At 37.9% G+C, this 23624-nt stretch overlaps 1 protein-coding gene across 7 annotated transcripts; it reads left to right on the top strand.

Annotated features, from left to right (window-relative positions):
• Positions 1-15756, top strand: PIGA (phosphatidylinositol glycan anchor biosynthesis class A). Of its 7 annotated transcripts, XR_008377657.1 has the most exons (7): positions 102-200; positions 3057-3836; positions 8345-8477; positions 9855-9987; positions 10137-10343; positions 10814-10963; positions 13440-13577. XR_008377657.1 is itself a non-coding variant. In XM_053580373.1 (6 exons), exons 2-6 carry the CDS (start codon positions 3119-3121, stop codon positions 13707-13709), a joined length of 1461 nt encoding a protein of 486 aa, XP_053436348.1. In that variant the 5' UTR covers positions 1-38; positions 3057-3118; the 3' UTR covers positions 13710-15756. The 7 variants fall into 7 exon arrangements, 6 of the variants coding, with proteins under 6 accessions (XP_053436348.1, XP_053436351.1, XP_053436347.1 ...); XM_053580373.1 differs by lacking the exons at positions 102-200; positions 10814-10963 and adding an exon at positions 1-38 and having other exon boundaries at positions 13440-15756; XM_053580372.1 differs by lacking the exon at positions 10814-10963 and having other exon boundaries at positions 13440-15756.
• Positions 15757-23624: the final 7868 nt, after the last annotated feature.

The following is a 23624-nucleotide window of genomic DNA, read 5'->3' as shown; positions in this document are numbered from 1 at the left end:
GCGGGAGGTCCGGACACAGGCGGCCATGGGACTAGCCGGTAAGTGCGCGTCTGGCTTCTGGTCTTCTGCACTCTCGCCGCTTCCTGATATGGCTGATCTGTCCCCGTGGGAGCGTGGCGGGCGATGGAGGGGGTGAAGCAGTCCCAGCTAGAAGCCCGGAAGTCAGGTCAGAGGGTCTCTGGAGTAGAGCGGGGCGAAGGGTGAGTTGAGGGCGGCCGCGCTGGAACCGGTTCCTCGGCTGCGGCGGGTGGGGCGGGAGACTGGAGACTCCGGGACCCCGGGTGTCATGCCGCCATCCACTCTCTGGCCGTTTTCCTCTTGCCTTTGGGCCTGGCCAGACTCTGCCTGACTCCAGTGGGTTGCTGACTGAGCGGAGTCATCCCCTCGTGGTCCCAGACTTCCCCAGCGACCTCAGAGAGTGAAGCTGGGCAGTGTCCTGGGATTCGATGGAAGTATCATCCTCTTGACCCTACAACCCCTGCCAGATCTTCCTAAGGCTTTTCAAGAGCCTCTACTGCTAATTGCCCGGAACTCATTGAACATGGTTGAGAATTTTGTGGTCAGGTCGTGTTTGCCACTAAAAGTGTCTGGGTGGGGACCTTGGACTAATCGCTCAATTTGTCTGGCATCTCATTTGTAAAATGAGTATTCACTGGATCTCCAAGCTTCTCTTCAGTTTTGAAGTTCAAGATTTTGCGATTGTGTGGTATATTGATCTTTTACATAATAAACATTGTAGGAGTGATAACCTGGTAGAAGTGGGCAGACTCATCACAGAATATTGCAGATTAACGACAAAATTTTAAATGATTTCATTTGCTTCATTACTCACTGTTCTTATTATCATTCAAGCTGTATAGAACTGGAAGTTCTAGTTTAGGTGACACCGTAGTATGAAAATGTTAGTTAAGCCACCTAAAAGTACAAACTTGAGAAATTTCAATATTTGCTAATCTTGAAACTTAATTAGTAAATTCAGTTTAGTAAACTCTTATGGATTCTTTCTGAGAATATACTTAAAATGTAGATTAATTCGTTGGAGAGAATAGTTAAGACTTTGCACATGCAGTTAATTTGCATTTTCTGAGTTTACAGGTGAAATCTGAAACTTACAGCTTTAGAGTGGTTTCCCATTGTATAGTTGAATTTCTAGAGCCTTGGAAATCTCATTTGTAAAGCTGAGGAAGATTTTCACTAGATTTCCAAGACTTTTTAGCTTTAGAAGTCCAAGAATCTACAATAGTGCTAAATACTGAGAGGCATTTCATGTTGATATGGCTTTAGGGGCCCCCTAAGATAAACATTACCACTGTAGATGTCTAAAGTCGTCCCAGATACAGTCTATCTATCTAGTTCAGCTTTTCAGACTCCACATTGAAGTTAGGGGCACTCAGGGAAGAAAGACCCATATAACTGAAAGAAAAGTTAAGAAAAAAGTGAAGGGAGCATTTAGATTATCACTATCTTAGAATATGGAAGGAGAAAATGTGAACTGTTCACAGCATGTGATCTGGGTGACATTTGAAAAATGTGCTCTCAAAAAGAGTTCTAGCTCCAGGTATATTTTAGTGTAAACTATGAAGTTAATATTAGCAGACTTTATGAGATTAATCAAATGAGTGACTAAGGTCTAGAGCAGGGGTTGCCAAATGCTATGCAAAGGTCTAGATAGTAAATAATTTGGGCTCTGAGTCATATAGTCTCAGTCAGAGCTGCTGTGCTGTAGAAGCACCAAAGTAGCCATTCACATAAATAAATGGGCAAGTCTGTATTCCTATAAAAACTGTTATTTACAAAAACAGGAAGTGGACCAGTATAACTTAAGTTGGAATCTGGGCCTGTTTTAGTTGTCTGTTGTATAACAAACCACTGCAAAACTTAGTGGTATGAAACAACAGCCATTAATCATTTTATGATATTTCATGGCTGTTATTTTTCATGATTCTGTCATCAGCTAGGCTCAGCTGAGTGTTTCTGCTGGTCTTGCCAGTGGTCACTAGGAATGCTGCATTTAGTAGGCAAGTTGGGTAGAGATTGGGCCCACCTGAGAAATGGGTATAGCTGGGTCTGTGGCTCTCCGTATTGTCTCTCCCATTGGCTCTCTAGCACAGTAGCTGGGCTTCTTACATGTTGGCTTATGGTGTGTCCAACCTGCAGCCCATGGCCACATGCTGATTATTTCAAGACTGTTTTGCTTATCTGTGTTGTCACATATTGCGAAAATTACGCACAGACCTTTTTGTTTTTTTTTTGCTCATCAGCTTTTGTTAGTATTTGTGTATTTAATGTGTGGTCCAAAAGAACTCTTCTTCTTTGTATGTGCAGCAGAGAAGAAAAAAGATTGGATACCCCTGGTAGAATATCCAATAGTGTGGAAGTGGAAACACCGCACCTTTTTTAGTCTAAGGCCAAAAATTTGCACATCATTTCCACCTCGACCTATGGGTTAAACTAGGTCCAAATATAAGAGGAGAGGATTATACAAGGGCACACATAGCAGGAGGCATGACTACCAATGAAACAGAGTGCCACACTGTGCTACTTTGGAATAGCCACGTTCATTGTGGACAAATTCCGTAACCTCTTTAACCTTTACTTTCCATTTAGGGTTTTGGTGAGGCTGCCATAAGATACAGAAAACTCAGCCTGTAGTGGCTGATGTATAGTGGTCATTTCATAAGTAGAAGCTGAGAAAGTGATACAAGTGAGAGGAAATATATGTGGATACATGTGTATGTATTTAATTATTGGAAAGAACTAGGTTGTTACCATGACAAACCATCATATACTGTGGTGTAACAAACTTACTATTTAAAATTGTGTGTAGAGGTATTTTTTAGAGCAAAATTAAGACATTTTAGAATCTAGTTTTATTACATGGCATATTGTAAATGCGAAGCGAGTAAATGTTGCCAAGCTCATTATATATTTTGTTTTTATTTCTGAAGGAAAAGGTAACAAATTTACATCAACAGTGAAACAGTATTTATATTAATATCTGGATGTGGAATGTGTTTTGTCTCTGAGCTGAGATCCTGTTTTACTTTCTGTTTCAGGTAATAGAGGACACATCTTAAAACTGAGTTGCTCTAAGAACTGATGCCTAAGTCATCTCAGCATGGCCTATAGAGGAGGAGATGGGCCCGGCCAGCCTCTCTCAGCTACATTCCCTCGGGTTAGCCCTGGAGGTCTTTCCACATTTAGAACACGCACCCATAATATATGCATGGTATCTGACTTTTTCTACCCAAATATGGGAGGTGTGGAAAGCCACATTTACCAGCTCTCTCAGTGCCTGATTCAAAGAGGGCATAAGGTTATAATTATCACCCATGCTTACGGAAATCGAAAAGGCATCCGTTACCTCACTAACGGCCTCAAAGTCTATTACTTGCCTCTGAAAGTCATGTACAACCAGTCTACAGCTACGACCCTCTTTCACAGTCTACCATTGCTCAGGTACATATTTGTTCGGGAGAGAGTCACGATAATCCATTCACATAGTTCTTTTTCTGCCATGGCCCATGATGCTCTCTTCCACGCCAAGACAATGGGGCTTCAGACAGTCTTCACGGACCATTCCCTTTTTGGATTCGCTGATGTCAGCTCGGTGCTTACAAACAAGCTTCTAACTGTGTCTCTTTGTGACACAAACCACATCATTTGTGTCTCTTATACTAGTAAGGAAAATACTGTATTAAGAGCAGCACTGAATCCTGAAATAGTGTCCGTCATTCCCAATGCTGTAGATCCTACTGACTTCACTCCAGACCCATTTAGAAGGCATGATAGTATAATAACTATTGTTGTTGTCAGCAGACTTGTTTACAGAAAAGGTAATGAAATGATAGCTATAATTGCATTGCAGATTTTTTTCACTGTAGAAAGCTGTTGAATACTTGTATATAATGATTGTTTGGCTTTTCGCTTCGTTCATGGTTTAATAATTACTTCTGCATTAAATATAGCAAAGAAAGTTCTAATACTGGTTTATATTGGGTGAGAAATTTTTAGGATTGTGGTGAATGCTGCCCCCAACCTTTGATGTTTTAGTGGTTACTAAAAAATAAAAGTAACCTGATGCTGTGTAACTGATCAGGTGTTTTTAAAAATTAAAACAACCCTGTACATGTGGTAAGAAGTAAAGGGCAGAGCGCACCACATGGCCTTTTCTTTCTGGTTGCAAAAGTAATGTTTTTTCATTGCATATACTTTGAAAACTAAGAAAAGCTCAAGGATGAAAACTGAAATCAGCTGTAACTGTGTTATTCAGAGATGACGCTAATGAATGTTTTGATTTGTAGCTTTCCTGTCTTTTTTATGCATATGTGCGTATACTGCAAATCAGTGGGCTTGTTCTGTACTTAAACTGTTTTGTTCCTTGCTTGCTTCATTTAATCATATGTAAGACATTAATAACATATTGGCAGGTAAGTGATGAAGAAAAGAGGATTAGATGGCCTAGGGCCACATTGTTGCTCTGTCTTGTATGATCAAGGACTATTTACTTAACGTCTCTAAGTCTCAGTTTTTCCTTTGTATAGCTTAGATGATAATGGAAATCTCCTGAGGGTTCAGTGATAGTTCCTATAAGCTGATAGCCCAGTGTGTATCTGATAGGTGTCCACTGTTTTCAAGGAGGAGCTTTTTAGTCTCTGTAGTACTTAGTGGACACTGCAGTTGAATTTGTGGAGGCTTGTTTACTAAAAGTCTGAACTAGTTTGCTTATTAGAAACAAAATTGTCTTCTAGATGCTATTTGACAAGCTGTCCAGTAATCAAAAATTCCATTTCATGTAGGGAATCACTAAAAAATAATATATACCCCCCCTTAAATATTTGAATTTAACTCAAAATATTAATACACTAAGTCGTCAGTAGTTTGGTGTAGGCTTTAAGTACTGGTCCACTGATTTCAGCTGCATCCTCTTGCATGATGGCTTTCGCAAAGCACGATCTACTGTTGTCACTCTGGGTTTCTTTTAAGTGTGATGAGAACCTAAAGGTGTATGAAGCAATGTGCTTCTGAAGTTTTGCCTTCAGTTTTGTACAGTGGACACCCCCTAATCTGATAAGAACCTTCCCAGGGACTTTCCTTTGTTGGATTTTTCGAACTGTTCAGCTTGGTTTTCATTGAAACTCATTATACCAGTTTATGTATCATTTCATTAAATTACCCAGTATAGCTGGAATCGAATGGGTTGGTGAACAAATGCAACTGATGGTTGGTAAGGGCGAAGCTCTGCAGTGTACCTGTGTATTAGGGAGTGGCCTAAAATCTAGGCATGGGCCTTGGTCAGTATACGTTTGGGATGGAGAGGCTTGGTTGACCTAGTAGTTCGTTTAAGTGGAGATTGGTGAGAAAACTGCTTTTTCCAAGGTGAAGGCAATGATGTGATCTCAGTCTTTAATTAAGGAGATGTGAATGGACCAGCATTCTGTGTTCTGAACCCCTCTTGGGACACTGGTGATATGTTTGTTGTCACTTAGAAAATGTGCCTAATTTTTTTTTAATCAAATAGCGTGCCTGTGAGACAGCTTGCTAAGAAAGGGTATGATGCATGTGTGATTGAAGATCAGCAAAATTACCTACTCATATACAAAGATTAAACCTGTTACCTTTACTTCACTAATGTGGAATTTATCCAGCTGAACTAATCACCAGTGGAGCGAAGGTATGGCCTTTCTGTTTTCCATTCAGTAACTTAACAGATAATTTGTTGAACTCTCTCCCCAAAATAACATTCTGAGAAAGAATGGCCATGTCCATAGCCCAAAGTGAGTAGTTGGATTAATGGTCCATTACTTATTTTCAAATTAATATCCTCAGGAGGTGTTCATTGGACCAGATGTCAAAGGCCCACTCGTTTTATGTGAGAGAGAGGATAGATCAAAATTCTCCTTGCCCAGGTTTTTTGCCTGGCTTCTTCCTGAGCCGCTTTCTCTGCAGCCTGTTTTGCTCCCAGTCAGGGTTTGCCAATGCTCTGTGCAATGCTCCCAGTCAGGGTTTGCCATGCTCCGCCTCCTGCCATGGTGATGACAACTCAGTTTGTATTCTGTAGTTGAAAAACCTGTGTATAGTACAGAACCTCACTTGACCCTCCCAACAACTATAGGGTAGATGTTATCTGCATGTAAAAAAGAAACTGAATCTCAGAGAGGGTAAGTAACTCACCCAGATTGCACAGTAAGTAACGGAGAAGACAAACATGAGTCCTGCTCTTGAGTTAAGGTCTCCTGTTCCTCCACTGTTATCCTAGGTATGTAGATGAGAAGTTTCTTTTAAATGTTGTTAGAAAGTTTGAATTAGGAATTTCCATTGCCTAGTTTGTGTGATATGATGATCGAAAGTCTCTGTATGTTCCACTGTGCTACACTCTTAGAGGTACCTGGATAATTTTTTGTAATGGAGACAAAACCTTTTATTCTTAGAATAAAATTGTAGGGCTGGGCGCAGTGGCTCATGCCTGAAATCCTAGCACTGTAGGAGGCCGAGGCACGTGGATTGCTTGAGCTCACAGGTTTGAGACCAGCCTGAGCCAGAGCAAGACCCCATCTCTAAAAATAGCTGGGTACCTGTAGTCCCAGCTACTTGGGATATTGAGGCACGAGAATTGCTCGAGCCCAAGCGTTTTAGGTTGCTGTGAGCTGTGACTCCACAGCACTCAACCCCAGGGCAATTGAGTGAGACTCTGCCTCAAAAAAAAAAAAAAAAGAAGAATAAAATTGTAGATCATTGATAATATTAATCAGTTCTAGTTCTTATAAGGTGCTTGTCAGGATTCAGTGACATAATGCATTTAAAGTATGTTGCCTGACATAGTAGGCATTCAGTTAAGGTAGCTGTTTTCAGCAGTTATGATTATTTGCCTATGTTAATATTTTTTGTTTGAAGATTGAGCTCTTAAGCTTGTGTGAGAGAGGAGAAAGAAAGAAAATGAAAGGAAGGAATTGTAGGTGGCTAAATGTCATGTCATTACCTTACCTTCTGGTTTATCCAGAAATTCAATCAATGAATTTGGTAATAGACTTGCAACAAAAAGATAGCTAAGGTTTTAATGAGAAGCCTTTATAATACAGAAAAGCTGTATGTAAATTTATTTTTGATGCATGCAAACATATCTTGAAAATACCAGCAGAGTTTACTTAATGATTCCTACTTTGCATTGTTTAATAAAAATGACCCTATATATATATATATAATTTTTCTTTCCCACCATCTATTTTATAATTAATCTGCCTGTTTGGGGGAAGATTGATGTAAGAAATGCAATTCTTTTGTGTGTACATATTTTTTAAATTAATAAACTTAGCTCTAAGTGGATTATTTTGTGTTTACCTTTACTTTTGAATGTGCATGATTTGTAATTGTTAATGAACTAAATTCCCAGATATTCTGAACATTGCCATCACTTTGGATAGCCACAACTTTTTCAGACTAGTAGAGCATGATTTACTTTATTGCTTTATATTACCTGAGACTGCATTTGCATATTATAAGAAAGTCATTTTTTAAAAAAGAAACCAAGATGCATCCTTTTGTTCCATGGACTATAATGGTCTGTCAGTTGAGGTCCTTCCACCTTACCCCCATTCCAGGAAAGTGGTCTTTAGCTTGTTTGGATAGATTATTGTTTTAAATTTTGCTAATACCATAGTATTCACTGTAAAATTCTCTGTACAAACTGAGTTTTGAATAAAGAGGAGGCAACAGGTGGCGCCTGTGGCTCAAAGGAGTACGGCACCGGTCCCGTATACCAAAGGTGGCGGGTTCAAACCCAGCCTCGTCCGGAAGAAAAAAAAAAAAAAGGAGGCAACAGACTTTGTTGTTTAACTTTTCCTGTGGCAGGAGGTAGAGTCATAGACTGGTAGAATTTTATAGCTGAAAGATACTTTAGGTACATAGGTCTCTTCATTTTGCAGGTCAGGAAACTTCCCATGATCAAAGGGCTCATTGGTAAAAAAGCTGGATCAGTACAAAGATCTCCAGTCAGCTGCCTGCTCTAGAGAAAGCTAACTAAAACCTTAACCACTAAAAAGACCTTTGTTATAGAAGTAGGCAATGCATATTACACAAGTGAATAACAGAGTGAGTGTGTTGAAATGGAGCAAAATAGTTTCATTTGCGGTGTGTGGAAGTAACAATGCACGTCGAGTTCTGTCTCTTCAAGAACTGCAACTGGTGGGGGACACTGGCAGTTTGTGAACAATTCCACCCTCCCCGGAAAGGTGTAAGACGTTTGGTTTCTCTACTTTTATTCCGAAGTGAGTGGATTCTCAGTTCCGATTATTTTTTTTTAAGTTTAAATATCAATTATCTCCAATATTCAACTTTATATTTTCAGGAACCGATTTGCTCAGTGGTATAATACCTGAACTCTGTCAGAAATATCCAGATTTAAATTTTCTAATTGGAGGAGAGGGACCAAAGAGAATCATTTTGGAAGAAGTTCGGGAAAGGTACCAGCTACATGAGAGGTATTGATGGATTCTATATTGTCTTAAGTGGGAAAATATTAATTATCTATATTTGATTTTGATTGCATGCCTGCCTTAGGTATGCTGCTTCTCCTGTGTGTAATTGATATAAAATTATAATGCAAGACCTGCATTTGAAGAAATTTATATAAAATAGGAAACCTAGTTCAAGAATACACAATTTTAAGCTGGGCGTGGTAGCTCATGCCTGTAATCCTAGCACTGTGGGGGGCTGAGGTGGGTGGATCACTTGAGCTTGGAAGTTCGAGACCAGTCTGAGAAAAAGCAAGACCCTATCTTTACTAAAAAAAAAAAAAAATTAAAAAATAGCCAGTTGTTACGGCAAGCACCTATAGTTCCAGCTACTCTGGAGGCAGAGGCAAGAAGATCTCTTGAGCCTAAGAGCTTGAGGTTTCTGTGAGCTATGACACCACAGCACTCTACCTATAGTAACAGAGTAAGACTTTGCCTCTTTAAAAAAAAAAAAAAAAAAAAAAAATCCAGGCGGCGCCTGTGGCTCAGTCGGTAAGGTGCCGGCCCCATATACCGAGGGTGGTGGGTTCAAACCCAGCCCCGGCCAAACTGCAACCAAAAAAAAAAAAAAAAAATAGCCGGGCGTTGTGGCGGGCGCCTGTAGTCCCAGCTACTCGGGAGGCTGAGGCAAGAGAATGGCTTAAGCCCAGGAGTTGGAGGTTGCTGTGAGCTGTGTGAGGCCACGGCACTCTACCGAGGGCCATAAAGTGAGACTCTGTCTCTACAAAAAAAAAAAAATATATAAAAAAAAAAATCCACAGATTTATTTTTTTCCATTAGCCCAATATTATTTGATTTTTGGGGACAATTGTTGGAGGCACCACGTAATCCACAAAAAGTCAACTGTTTTGATTGGAAACATTTGCAGATTTCCAGGCCATACTGTGTCATGATTTAAATAGTATGGCTCAAATCATCTAAGTTGCCTGCACATACAGATTTGGACAAGTCTCATCCTCAGTTACAACATAACACATAAGGTGTGTATGTGTGAAGCATCACTTTTAAAGGGGTCTTCCTGTTTAGAAATTTTAGTTTAATATTTAATCATCAAAATATATTCATTATTTTCATTACATGCAAACTAGTTTTGGAAAAGATGAAATTTGATATGTATAACAAAAGTTAGAAATATGTTCACTGTAGGAGTTCTAACCCAATACCTTGATAAGGCTGTTCCTGTTAGATCAGTGTTTCGTGATACTCATTTTTTGAGGTGGAAAACATTAGCACCGGTAGGAATCTAAGTGTGATATAAATAGAAGACTTGGCTTATAAATTTATTTTTTTTGTAGTATGATTTTTCACTCCCTTTTTTCTTTCCCTCTCATTTAAAAAAATCAGGGTGCGTCTTTTGGGAGCTTTAGAACACAAGGATGTTAGAAATGTCTTAGTTCAAGGACATATTTTTCTTAATACCTCCCTTACCGAAGCATTCTGCATGGCGATCGTGGAAGCAGCCAGTTGTGGTTTACAGGTAAAAAGCTTTGAAGGTATATATTGTTGGGATTTATGTGCTTGTATTTTGAAAAATAATGAGACACATTCCATAATAATTTTTAAGCTTTTGTGTATCTTCCTGACATATGATTGTGGTAGAACATGTGTTCTTTCTTTCTTTTTAAGGTTGTAAGTACCAAGGTTGGTGGAATTCCTGAGGTGCTTCCAGAAAATCTTATTATTTTATGTGAGCCTTCAGTAAAATCTTTGTGTGAAGGGTTGGAAAGAGCTATTTTTCTACTGAAGTCGGGGGCATTGCCAGCTCCAGGAAATATTCATAACGTAGTAAAGACTTTCTACACCTGGAGGAATGTTGCGGAAAGAACTGAAAAAGTATGTCCTGTGCTGAGAGAAGATTGTGTCTGAACTCTCATGTGAGGTGTCATGTACACGTTTGCTTTTTCTTGCGTACAGGTTTACCATTTCTGTTCTATTGCTTAAGTTTATGAAATCACTTTCAAATGAAAAGAAACAAACTATGCGTTACGTTTAGTACACACGCTGGGCTGAGTGTCTAGTGAAATTGCGTTTGCTATCTGAAAACAGCAGTAATGCAGTCTAGCCCCCTTATCAAACTTGGTATAAAAAAAGTTACACAATTTTCTAGAAGTTAACAGTGATCGGAGACAAAACTAGTAATAAAATCTACTCTTAATCATTTTCTTGAGGCTGTTTATAATTCTAAAGCATAGGAACTATATGGTTTTGCCAATTGTGGCAACTTTATAACTTGTGAATATTTAATTCAGGCTACTTCCTAAACCTTTTGCGGCACTTTTGCTAACTACTGTGATTTTCTTCAGGAAAAGGATTTTTGCATCTTTGGGCTGATTGAGAACATAAGTTAGAATTCAAAATGTACGTGATAAAAGTTGGAAAAATGATCACAAATAAAAAGCAGCAATGGAGAATTTCCAAAAGGACAGGAACAGGAAATAGATTAACACCCTGAGGTAGGAAGTACAGTTGTGGGAAATGGTTCCTGACTTTGAGTTAGGGACTTCATTTATTCTACTCAGTTTTGTCCTTTATGTCCTTCTCATGACTTTCTCTGCCTCATGCCTCTCATTACCATCTAACAAGCTGAACAGAAATAACTTGGGTTCTTAGAATGTAGAAATCGTGAACCAGAAAGACAGCCAGTGGCGCGTGGAGAAGGTAGTGGTTTAGGGCGATGTGTATCCAGAGTTTTTAGCCTTTACTGTTCTTATTTGGCTTCAATTGTAAATGCTAGTACCTAAGATGAACCCGTATTTGAATATGAGTTCAAAAAAGCCCATCTCTAAAAATTGCTACATATATATTCCATTGAAATATGAGATATTTGAAACCAACCTTTTTTTTTTTTTTTGAGACAGTCTTACTCTGTCGCCCTGGATAGAGTGCTGTGGTGTCATAGTTTATAGCAACCTCAAACTCTTGGCCTCAAGAGATACTCCTGCTTCAGCCTCCTGAGTAGCTGGCACTATAGGCACCTGCCACAATGTGTGGCTAGTTTTTTCTATTTTCAGTAGAGATGGGGTCTCGTTCTTGCTCAGGCTGGTCTTGAACTCCTGAGCTCAAGCAATCCACCCACCTCGGCCTCCCAGAGTGCTAGGTTTACAGGCATGAGCTACCATGCCCAGCCACTGAAACTAGCATTTTTGACTGAAATATTTCTGAGTTATCCTTACCTTTTAAAAATCTGGTCCTGTCTCCACCCATGTGAAATGGCTGCCTTTTCCTTTGGAAATTGGAGTATAGCACTGATTACCTTTTGGAAGTGCCTGTCGTTGTCACCTGGGTATCCTTTTCAGACTCTGTACACTCCATCATCATGTCTTCCTGCCTCCCCAACCACTTCCTGGAGTCTTCTGTGATTCTTGAGGGTCAGAAGTGAAATTTGGGGTGTGGTTGGTGGGGATATTTGGTTAGACAGGTTTTTTTGATGATACCACTCTGCTGGAAAACCAGAGCACTGGATGTTGTGACTTTGATCTTCTTTATTGACAGCATATAAACCTCAGAGGTCTGAGCCATTATAGGTCATGAATTCAGAGGGCAAAAATATGGTGACAGTTTGTTAAAAGAGCTAGTTGGGATTTTTTTTTTTTTTGTAACTACATACTTTCTTTTAGTTATGTTTAAAATAATAGTAAAACATCTATTTTTTTCTGTTTTATGCTCTGGCTATAGTATACATTTAGAAAAATGTAAATCCTTGTCTATAATGAATTATCATTAGGAGGAAATTGTTACTTTATCACTTGAGATCATAAATAAAGTAATTGAAGTAATTGACCTGAAATAAAGATGGACAGACAGACCAGTTTGGAGTTGTTCTTGTAACTTGAGGACATTTTGTTCTTTTTCAACTTCTTCCTCTTAGTTTAATTGTGCTGTCTAGAAAATTGATTATGAAATTAAATTGGAGTTCATGCTGTAAACGTTCTTTTTCAGTTATAGTTCACCAGTCTTAGTATAATTCTCAACATAATTCTGATTAACACGTTTGTGTTCAAAATGTTCTCAGGATAAAAGAGCTGGATGTAAATATACTGTACTTTTCAAAGGTTTTTGACCTGTAGAACTTGCACTGCACGTTAAAACTTTCTTGAATTCAAAAGGAGACTATTATAGGTCTGATATGTGAGACTGAGCACAAGTAATGCTCAAATGCAATTAAAAAAAAAGAATACTGGTCCATTTGATGTGTTCTAAATAAGTATGTCTAAAGATCTTTGTTAGTATTTTTAGAGTTTGGTGCTTAGCAGTCTTTTTTAAAAAGTAGGCCACCTACTAACAATTCTCAACAATGAACTTTATTTCATTTGCCACTGTTTGACCTATAGCATCTACTAAAATTTCCCCTCTTTCCTGTCTTTCATTTAAGATCCATGAAATGTTTCTGTATCTGCTCACTGTTCATGCCCAGAAGCATGAATGGCTTCACGCACTGTTGAAAGAGCCTCTGTGTATCTAGCAGCACCCTAGATTGTAGTTCTCTGATTGTGGTTGATGCCTACCAGGAGCCAGTGAGAGCTGTCTTAGCTGAGTCAAGGAATATTCAAAGGCCAATCCTGCCTCAGCACTGCCAAATTAAATACCACCCCTTCCGTGGCGACCTGAAAAAGCTGTCTAGACTTTGCAGGACCTTGGAATTCTAGGCAAAAATTGATGGTGGTCGCCTAAGGGAGAGGAACTGAGGCTTACTCTTTGTATCACACGGTGTCTAGCTGCCTTTTGCCCAGGATAAGTGCCCATTAAGGTTGAATCCAGTGGCAGTCATTATTGTGATTGAGTTTGTTTAGGACATTGTTACTGTAACAACAAAATGTGAGCGATTTCTGTTTGCAAGTATTTCTAAAACATTCCTGCAAGAGTGGGTCGTTGTTTGGTATGGGGCAGGTGATGGGTCCGAGTGCTCATTCTTGGCTTCTCTCCTGCCAGGTGTATGACCGGGTGTCACTGGAAGCTGTGTTGCCAATGGAGAAACGACTGGACAGACTCATCTCTCACTGTGGCCCAATAGCAGGCTATATTTTTGCTTTGTTGGCTGTTTTCAACTTTCTCTTCTTCATTTTCCTGAAATGGATGACTCCAGATTCTATCATTGATGTTGCAATAGATGGCACTGGGCCAAGAGGTGCCTGGACCCATCATCAATATTCTCACAACAAAAGGGGGGGCGACAATAATGAAATATCTAAAACAAGGTAGAAGAAAGCCTGAATTGTAAGATTTGAAGCATTTGTAATAATCCTATGAAGACTATTGAAAATAACCTTGCTTTTTGGATTTTCATTTTTTAAAGTTAATTTAGTAAGTTATGCTACCTCTATATCATCCAATGTTTTCTTTTGAGGAAAGAGAAAAACATATGCAATTCCTGAGTGTGGAAACTCCATGCACTTACTTAAAATTTAGAAGAGAACATTTTAGCCACTCAGGTATGAAATTTTTCAGACTACTGAAATCCCTCTAGCAGAGATGTTTTAACATTATATTTTGAGAGCTTTGGGTGCTGAAGGGCCAAATGTTTTCTGGGCATTTTTTGGCCAGTTTTTAATGTTATACCATTAGACATTACTTAGACACTCACCAGATGTTTACAAGTTTTCTTTAGGGAAGTACAACTATATGAACTATTTTAAGTCACATTCATATCCATTTATTAGAGATCTAAGTCATGTTCTTAAACAATATTGGGTCCACTCAGTAAGTGTTACGTATAATCAACAGGTTTTTTGAGTAAGATGGATTATTAGTTACCAGCACGTTTTGAGCACCTGATGTGTATAGAATGTTGACCCAGGTATTTCTGCCTGTAAGGACCAGGGGTGTATTCATTGTTTGTTTATCATTGAAATGGCTTACTGCATTATAGTCATGGTTGACATGAAATGGTAAAATGTCCAACATGCCAAAAATGCTCAGGCTGGTTCATGCCAGGAAAAAAAAATCACTGACACACTTCTAGTACTTCCTTGATCCTGTTGTTTGCGTTTTCCTTGGTAGAACTTATGCCTTCGATTGTGTTTATGAAGATATTTTTTGCTTTCAAATCCTAGGGACCGACATCACTGTTGATAGTGCAGAGAAATCCTCCACATTTTTCAGTGCATAATCTAGTCCTCTGTAAATGCCTTCGTGTTTTCTGAGCAGAATATACGAGGTGTGCCATCTCAAAACCAGCTGCTACCCTGTCCTTTTGAATCACTACCCTTCACTGTGGCCTCACTAATGTCTGATAAGTATTGTCAATATGCAAAAGGCTTTGCTCTAGAATGTTTTATTTATAGCAAACCAAGTCTGAAAATTTTAGGAACGCGGTCTCTTTGTGGGTGGATGTTAACTATAATTGTTGCCCAGAGCCATGGGTTTTTTAACCCCAAATTATCCATATGGTGTGTATTAATTCTTCAAACTATTCAGAATAAGTTTTGGTGAGAAATGGACTGTGAAATAAGCAATGAGGCACTCGTGTGCACTAGATTGATTCAGTATTGTGATTCTGTACAGGATTTTTTTAAAATGACAACACTCAAATCACTTCTTTCTACAAAGTATCTTAACATGCCTATTAACTGGTTGCACTGATATAAAAGAAATAATATTTGTGTTTTGTTTGTACTAAAATACAAATATTAGAGTGCAATTTTTAAAATCTAGAAGTTAGGGTTCTTTTGTTGGAGAACAGTAGACTGATCGGAACCAGTCTCATAGGGATTTTTATGCGTAGAAACTCATGTATAAATATGAAATAAACAGTGCCAATATTAATGGTAAAAAGAGAACCTATAACATTTGATTTTATTTATTCTACTCAGCAGTTTATAAAGGCACATTACCATTCCACTTACAATTTTTTGCTCCTTTTATTGCAAAATTATCATTGAATTCTTAAGTTGTCATTTATTTAAGATTGAAATAAGATTTAAAGTTAGTTGCCTTTGCATGTGAAATATGTAATTTTAAATCTTTTCCCTTTTTTAAAGAAATGAAAGTAAACTTGTCTTTCATAAATCTTAATTTTCAGCCTTCCCGGGTACCTTAATTGTGACTGTCAGTGTTTCACTGATCAGTATGTGGAAACACATTGTTCTACCTTGGTACTTACGAAAATGAATTTACAGTGATGAGGAATTTCTTAAAAACATACTGCATTTCTTCAGATGTTACAAAAGGTTGCACATGTAAAACCGATTTGTTAAAACATGCTATGTGTCCCAAAAATAAAGGCCAGAATTACATTTTGATAATTTTCCGAGTCTGTCTTGTTTGATGAACAGATTATTATTTACTAGTGGAACAGAGGCCACTTGCCCCCCGGCCCCCGCCACACACACACACACATTCTTTTCCAGTGTAAGTTGATGTGTTGCTTGGTCTGTTAGTAAAACAGGAAATATCCTTCAGATGATGAATTGGTCGGTCTTTTTATTTCTAGGGTATATTTTGTCTTTAACTCATGGAGTAGAAGTTCAATTGTGCCTTTGTTTCCTGATCCAAACAAGCTTTTGTTTTTCACTGCACTAGAGTTACCACGAGACAAAAGATCTGCAAACTCTTGTTTGCGTGCGCTGCTTTTTATCTTGCCAGCTATTTTGAGAGAAATTTGAATTTTGATTTCATTTACAGATGTCCAGCTTCTCTCACTCCCTTCGTTGGAAGCTGTGAAAATAGTCACCTACGTTCATATGTTTTAATTTGTCTTACACCAGAACTTATTTTTGGCACAGTCAGGGTATTATGGGCCAGTGTTTACTTTGGTAAACTATTTTTAAAGCCCTCTTTAGTCATCTCTGCATTCCCAAATGAATGTGGCTCAATGTGAAATCATTTCATCCCATGGCTGGATTTTTTTAAATGAAATTATGAAACTTTAAGTTCTATACAGAATTTGGTCTGTGTTCTCCAGCACATTGGAGAATTGATTTTACCCTTTATCATTTATTCTGGGCAGGGCTTAGTGGTTCTCAAGTGTAGGATAGGAGGAGGATTTTGTTCCCCCTGAGGACATCTGGCAGCGTCTGGAGTCATTACTGATTGTTACTACTGGATGAGGGCAGGACATTGGCATTAAGTGAGGAGAGGCCAGGGTTGTTGCCAAGCATCCCACAATGCTCTGGACTGCCTTCCACAACCAAATTACCTGTCTAAAAATGTCAGTAGTGATGAGGCTGAAAAGCCCTGGTGCTGTTGATTATTTCATCTATACAATATACCATGAACTGTCCTTCTATCAGTAGCCTTTAATATCCGTCTTCTAATGGTCAAATGTGGTAAAGATGGTCTCTCAGAAATAGGATAGCCTTCCATCTGAACCCTAAAAGAGTTCACAACCAGCTATTTTGGTGTATAAATCAAAAAGGAAAGCTATGTTTTATCATACAGGAAAATTAAGACCAAGATAAGCTTGTATAATGTTATAATACAATATTCACCACTGGTCTCACATGAGTAAATGATTGCCTACCTAGAGTACAGTCAAAGATACGTGAACAGAGCTAAAATACTTGTATTTGTGTATTTTCATACGCTGGTGTTCTACCGGGTAATCTAATCTCAGTAAACTTTATTTTATTTATTTTTTATTTTTTTTTAGCTTTTTACTCATGCTATTGTATATATTTAGGGCATTCAACATGATGTTTAAATGATAAATGTAAAATGATAACTACAGTCAAGAAAATTAACATATACATCACCTCACATGATTGCCTTTTTGGTGTGGTCATTAGCAGAGTTTCAGTACACAATATTGCTAAGCATAACAGCCCTCATACTGCTGCACATTAGATCTCTACACCTGTTCATCCTGCATAATTGCAAGTTTGTATCCCTGGACCTACCACCTACCATTTTGGTCCACTGCCCCATTCCCTGTTCCTGGTATAGCACCATTTTATTCTCTTTTGTAAATACTCAGCATTTTTTTACATGATACAAAGATGTGAGATCAGGCCATGTTTTTCTTTATCTTTTTGATAATAGCCTTCCTAACAGGTGTGAGCTGATACCTCATTGTGGTTTTGATTTCTATTTCTCTAATGATTAATGAGGTTGGACACCTTCTCACACACCTGTTGAGCATTTTTACCTTTTCTTTGGGGGAAGAGTCCATTAAGTTCCTGTGCCCATTTTTTAAAAATTAGATTATTTTAATCAATTGCTATTAAGTTGTATGACTTCCATGTATGGAAATTAATCCCTTATCAGATACATGGTTTACGAATATTTTCCCCGGTCCCCAGGCTGCCTTTTCTCTTGATTATTTTCTTTGCTGTGCAGAAGATTTTTAGTTTGATGTAGTCCCACTTACTTTATTTTGGTTTTGTTGCCTATGATTTTGCTGTGATCTCCAAAAATATCATCTTCAAGGCCACTATCAAGGAGGTTTTTCTCTACATTTTCTTCTAGGAGTTTTACATTTTCAGGTCTTACATTTGGGTCATTAATCCATCTTTAGTTGATTTTTGTGTGTAAGAGAAGGGTCCAACTTCATTCTTTTGTATGTAGATAGCTAGTTTTTCCACCACGATTTATTTTATACACTATTTTTTCCCCACTGTGTTTTTTTGGTGATCTTATCAAAAATTAGATGACCGCACATGTTTGCATTTATTTCTGCATTTTCTATTCTGCTTCATTGGTCTGTGTCTTTTTTTTACAAAAGACATTTTACCTTTTTCTTTTTTTTTTATTGTTAAATGATAGCTGTTGTACATTAGTGCAATCAAGGGGTACAATGTGCTGGTTTCATATACAATCTGAAATATTCTCATCAAACTGTTCAATGTAGCCTTCATGGCATTTTCTTAGTCATTGTATGTAGACATTTGTATTCTGCATTTAGTAAGTTTTGCCTGTACCCATTCTAAGATGCACCATAGGTGTGGCCCCACCCATTACCCTCCCTTCACCCTAACCTCCCTCCTCCCTCCCCCTTCCTTGGCCCTTTCCCTATAGTCTTGTGCTATAGTTGGGTTATAGCCTTCATGTGAAAGCTATAAATTAGCTTCATAGTAGGGCTGAGTACATTGGATACTTTTTCTTCCATTCCTGAGATACTTTGCTAAGAAGAATATGTTCCAGCTCCATCCATGTAAACCTGAACGAGGTAAAGTCTCCATCTTTCTTTAAGGCTGCATAATATTCCATGGTATACATGTACCACAATTTGCTAGTCCATTCATGGGTCAATGGGCACTTGGGCTTCTTCCATGACTTAGCAATTGTGAATTGGGCTGCAATAAACATTCTGGTATAGATGTCTTTGTTATATTGTGATTTTTGGTCTTCTGGGTATAAGCCTAGTAAAGGAATTATAGGATTGAATGGCAGGTCAATTTTTAGGTCCCTAAGTATTCTCCAAACATCCTTCCAGAAGGAACGTATTAGTGTGCATTCCCACCAGCAGTGTAAAAGTGTGCCCTTTCCTCCACATCCCCGCCAACATCTCTGGTTTTGGGATTTTGTTATGTGGGCTACTCTTACTGGAGTTAGGTGATATCTCAAAATAGTTTTGATTTGCATTTCTCTGATGATTAAGGATATGTTTGTAGATTGTGTGTCTGTCTTCTTTAGAGAAGTTTCTCTTCAAGTCCCTTGCCCACCCTGAGATGGTATCATTTGTTCTTTTCTTGCTAATACGTTTGTGTTCTCTGTGGATTCTGGTTATTAGACCTTTATCAGAGGTATAACCTGCAAATATTTTCTCCCATTCTGAGGGCTGTCTGCTTGCTTTACTTACTATGTTCTTGGCTGTGCAGAAGCTTTTTAGTTTGATCAGGTCCCAGTAATATATTTTTGATACTGCTTCAATTGCCTGGAGAGTTCTCCTCATAAAATATTCACCCAGGCCGATTCCTTCAAGAGTTTTCCCTGCACTTTGTTCAAGTATTTTTATAGTTTCATGTCTTAAGTTTAAATCTTTTATCCAGCGAGAGTCTATCTTAGTTAATGGTGAAAGGTGTGGGTCCAGTTTCAGTCTTCTACAGGTTGCCAGCCAGTTCACCCAGCACCATTTGTTAAATAGGGAATCTTTTCCCCACTGAATGTTTTTAATTGGTTTGTCAAAGATCAAATAACGGTAAGTAGCTGGATTCATCTCTTGGTTCTCTATTCTATTCCAGACATCTACTTCTCTGTTTTTGTGCCAGTACTATGCTATTTTTATCACTATGGATTTATAGTACAGTCTCAGGTCCGGTAGCATGATTCCTTCTGCTTTGTTTTTATTTCTGAGTAATGTTTTGGCTATTTGAGTTTTTTTCTGATTCCATATAAAATGAAGTATTATTTTTTCAAGATCTTTAAAATATGACAATGGATATTGAGACCCTGGGATAAATCCCACTTGGTCATGATGTGTAATTTTTTTGATGTGTTGTTGGATTCTGTTTGTTAGGATCTTATTGAGTATTTTTGCATCAATATTCATTAGTGATATTGGTCTATAATTTTCTTTTCTTGTTGGGTCTTTCCCTTTCCTTAATAGGAATTGCATTAAAATTATATATTGCTTTGGGTAGTATAGACATTTTAACAGTGTTGATTCTTCCCAGCCATGAGCATGGTATGTTTTTCCATTTGTTAACATCTTCAGCTATTTCTTTTCTTAAAGTTTCATAGTTCTCTTTGTAGAGATCTTTTACGTCCTTTCTTAGGTATACTCCCAAATATTTTATCTTCTTTGGCACTACTGTGAAAGGAATAGATTCTTTGACTGTTTTTTCAGCTTGGTTATTGTTGGTATATATAAAGGCTATAGATTTATGGGTGTTGATTTTGTAGCCTGAGACATTGCTGTATTCCTTGATCACTTCTTAAAGTTTTATAGTAGAATCCCAAGTGTTGTCCAGATATACGATCATATCATCTGCGAAGAGTGAAAGTTTGATCTCTTCTGCCTCTGTGTGGATACCCTTGATCGCTTTTTCTTCCCTAATCGCAATGGCTAAAACTTCCATTACAATGTTAAAGAGCAATGGAGACAATGGGCAACCTTGCCTGGTTCCTGATCTAAGTGGAAATGATTTCAATTTAACTCCATTCAATACGATATTGGCTGTGGGTTTGCTGTAGATGGCCTCTATTAGTTTAAGAAATGTCCCTTCTATACCAATTTTCTTAGGTGTTCTGATCATGAAGGGATGCTGGATATTATCAAAAGCTTTTTCTGCATCAATTGAGAGAATAATATGGTCTTTATTTTTAAGTTTGTTTATGTGTTGAATTACATTTATAGATTTACGTATATTGAACCAGCCTTGAGACCCTGGGATAAATCCGACTTGGTCATGGTGTATAATTTTTTTGATGTGGTGTTGGATTTTGTTTGTTAGGATCTTATTGAGTACTTTAGCATGTATATTCATTAGTGATATTGGTCTATAATTTTCTTTTCTTGTTGGGTCTTTCCCTGGTTTGGGGATCAAGGTGATGTTTGCTTCATAGACTGTGTTGGATAATATTCCTTCTTTTTCTATATTTTGGAAGAGGTTTAGTAATATAGATACTAGTTCTTCTTTAAAGGTTTGTTAGAATTCTGACGTAAAGCCATCTGGTGCTGGGCTTTTCTTTTCTTTTTAGGGAGATTTTGTATAGTTGATGCTATTTCAGAACTTGATATAGGCCTGTTCAACATTTCCACTTCGTTCTGGCTAAGTCTTGGTAGGTGGCATACTTCCAGGTATTGGTCGATTTCTTTCAGATTTTCATATTTCTGAGAGTAGAGTTCCTTGTAGTATTCGTTAAGGATTTTTGAATTTCTGAGGGGTCTGTTGTTATTTCATCATTACCATTTCTGATTGGTGAAATTAGGGATTTTACTCTTTTTTTCCTGGTTAGGTTGGCCAAAGGTTTATCTATTTTATTGATCTTTTCAAAAAGCCAACTTTTTGATTTATTGATCTGTTGTATAATTTTTTTGTTTTCAATTTCATTTAATTCTGCTCTGATTTTGGTTATTTCTTTCATTCTGCTAGGTTTGGGGTTGGAATGTTCTTCCTTCTCCAGTTGCTTGAGATGTCCCATTAAGTTATTAACTTCCTCTCTTTCCTTTTTCTTGAGGAAGGCCTGCAGTGCTAGAAATTTCCCTCTTAGAACTGTCTTTGCAGTATCCCAGAGGTTCTGATAATTCGTGTCTTCATTGTTGTTTTGTTCCAAAAATTTGGTAATTTCCTTCTTACTCTCCTCTATAACCCATCTATCCTTCAGCATAAGGTTGTTTAGCTTCCATGTTTTTGTATGGGTATGTATATTCCTGTTGTTATTGAGTTCAACTTTTATTCCGTGATGGTCTGAGAAGATGCAAGGAATAATTTCTATTTTTTTAAATTTGCTGAAGTTAGATTTGTGGCCTAGGATGTGGTCGATTTTGGAGTATGTTCCATGGGCTGATGAGAAGAATGTGTATTCAGTTTTGTTGGGATGAAATGTCTGTTAAGTCCAGATGTTGAATGGTTATGTTTAAATCTAAAATTTCTTTCCTTAGCTTCTTTTTGGAGGATCTATCCAGCACTGCTAAAGGGGTGTTAAAATCTCCAACTACTATGGAACGGGAGCAAATCAAGTTGCTCATGTCTGTTAGAGTTTCTCTTATAAATTTAGGTGCATTCTGGTTGGGTGCATAAATATTAATAATTTAAATCTCATCATATTGAGTATTACCTTTAACAAATATGAAGTGTCCATCCTTATCCTTCCTTATTTTGGTTGTTTAAAGCCTATTGTGTCTGTGAATAGGATTGTGATGCCTGCTTTTTTCTGCTTTCCATTTGCCTGGAGTATAGATGACCATCCCTTCACCTTGAGTCTATATTTGTCTTTTAATGTTAGATGAGATTCTTGTATGCAGCAGATATCTGGCTTAAGTTTTGTATCCAGTCAGCCAATCTGTGCCTCTTTGGAGGACAGTTTAAACCATTCACATTAATTGAGAATATTGATAAGCCTTTTGAGAGTCCAGTGGACATTTTTAATCCTTTTGCGACTGTGGAAGTTGGAATTTGATCAAAAATTTCTGGGTGGGTTTACTTTTGTGGTGGAGGGTTACACTGGTCTTTATGAAGGATAGGTCTGAGAATATCCTGGAGAGCTGGTTTAGTTATGGCAAATTTCTTCAACATGTGAATATCATTAAAGTATTTAATTTCTCTGTCATAAATGAAACTCAGTTTAGCTGGGTACAGGATCCTGGGTTGAAAGTTATTTTGTTTTAGGAGTTTAAAAGTCAATGACCATCCTCTTCTAGGTCAGGTTTCAGCAGAGAGATCTGCAATTATTCTAAAATTCTTCCCCTTGTAGGTGATGGTTTTCTTTCATCTGGCTGCTTTCAGAATTTTCTCCTTCATATTAACTTTAGTGAAATTGATTATGATGTGTCTGGGGGATGTCTTATTTGAGTTAAGTTGTGCTGGAGTTCTAAAACTGCTATCTGAATTTCAGAATCTCTTGGCATGTCTGGAAAGTTCTCCTTCATAATCTCATGGAGAAGAGATTCTGTGCCTTCTGAAGCCACTTTGTCACTTTCCGGGATCCCTGTAAGACGAATATTGTTTTTTGAATTATCCCAGAGCTCTCTGAGAGAGTGATCTGTTTTTGCCCTCCATTTCTCTTCCTCTTTGAGAGTTTGGGAGCGTTTGAAAGCTTTGTCTTCAATGTCGGAAATCCTTTCTTTTGCTTGCTCCATTCTGTTACTAAGGGATTCTACTGTGTTTTTCAGATCTTTGAGGGATGCAACTTCTTGTCTCAATGTGTCAAAATCTTTGGTCATTTGGTCTTTGATTCATTGAATTCTTGAGATATCTTTTGGGTTACTGCTTGGAATTCTAATTCGATTTTATTTGCTATCCATATTCTGAATTTGATTTCTGACATCTCAGCTATTTATTTGTGCATGGGATCTTGTGCTGTGTCTGCCCCATTGATCCTTGGGGGAGTTGATCTACTCTGATTATTCATATTGCCAGAGTTTTTCTGTTGATTTCACCTCATGATTGTTTTTCACCGTTGCCTCTGGCTTTCCTCAGAGTTGGGGAGGTGTCTCTCCAAGATAGACCCTGGCGGGATCACTCTATTGTAAACTTTATATGTTAACATCTGTTCTGTGAAAGTGAAAACACAATG

This window comes from Nycticebus coucang, chromosome X (assembly GCF_027406575.1).
Source record: "Nycticebus coucang isolate mNycCou1 chromosome X, mNycCou1.pri, whole genome shotgun sequence".
In the NCBI taxonomy this organism is placed as follows: Eukaryota; Metazoa; Chordata; class Mammalia; order Primates; family Lorisidae; genus Nycticebus; species Nycticebus coucang.
The sequence above is the reverse complement of the archived record's forward strand: the minus strand, read 5'-3'. Positions and strand labels throughout refer to the sequence as shown.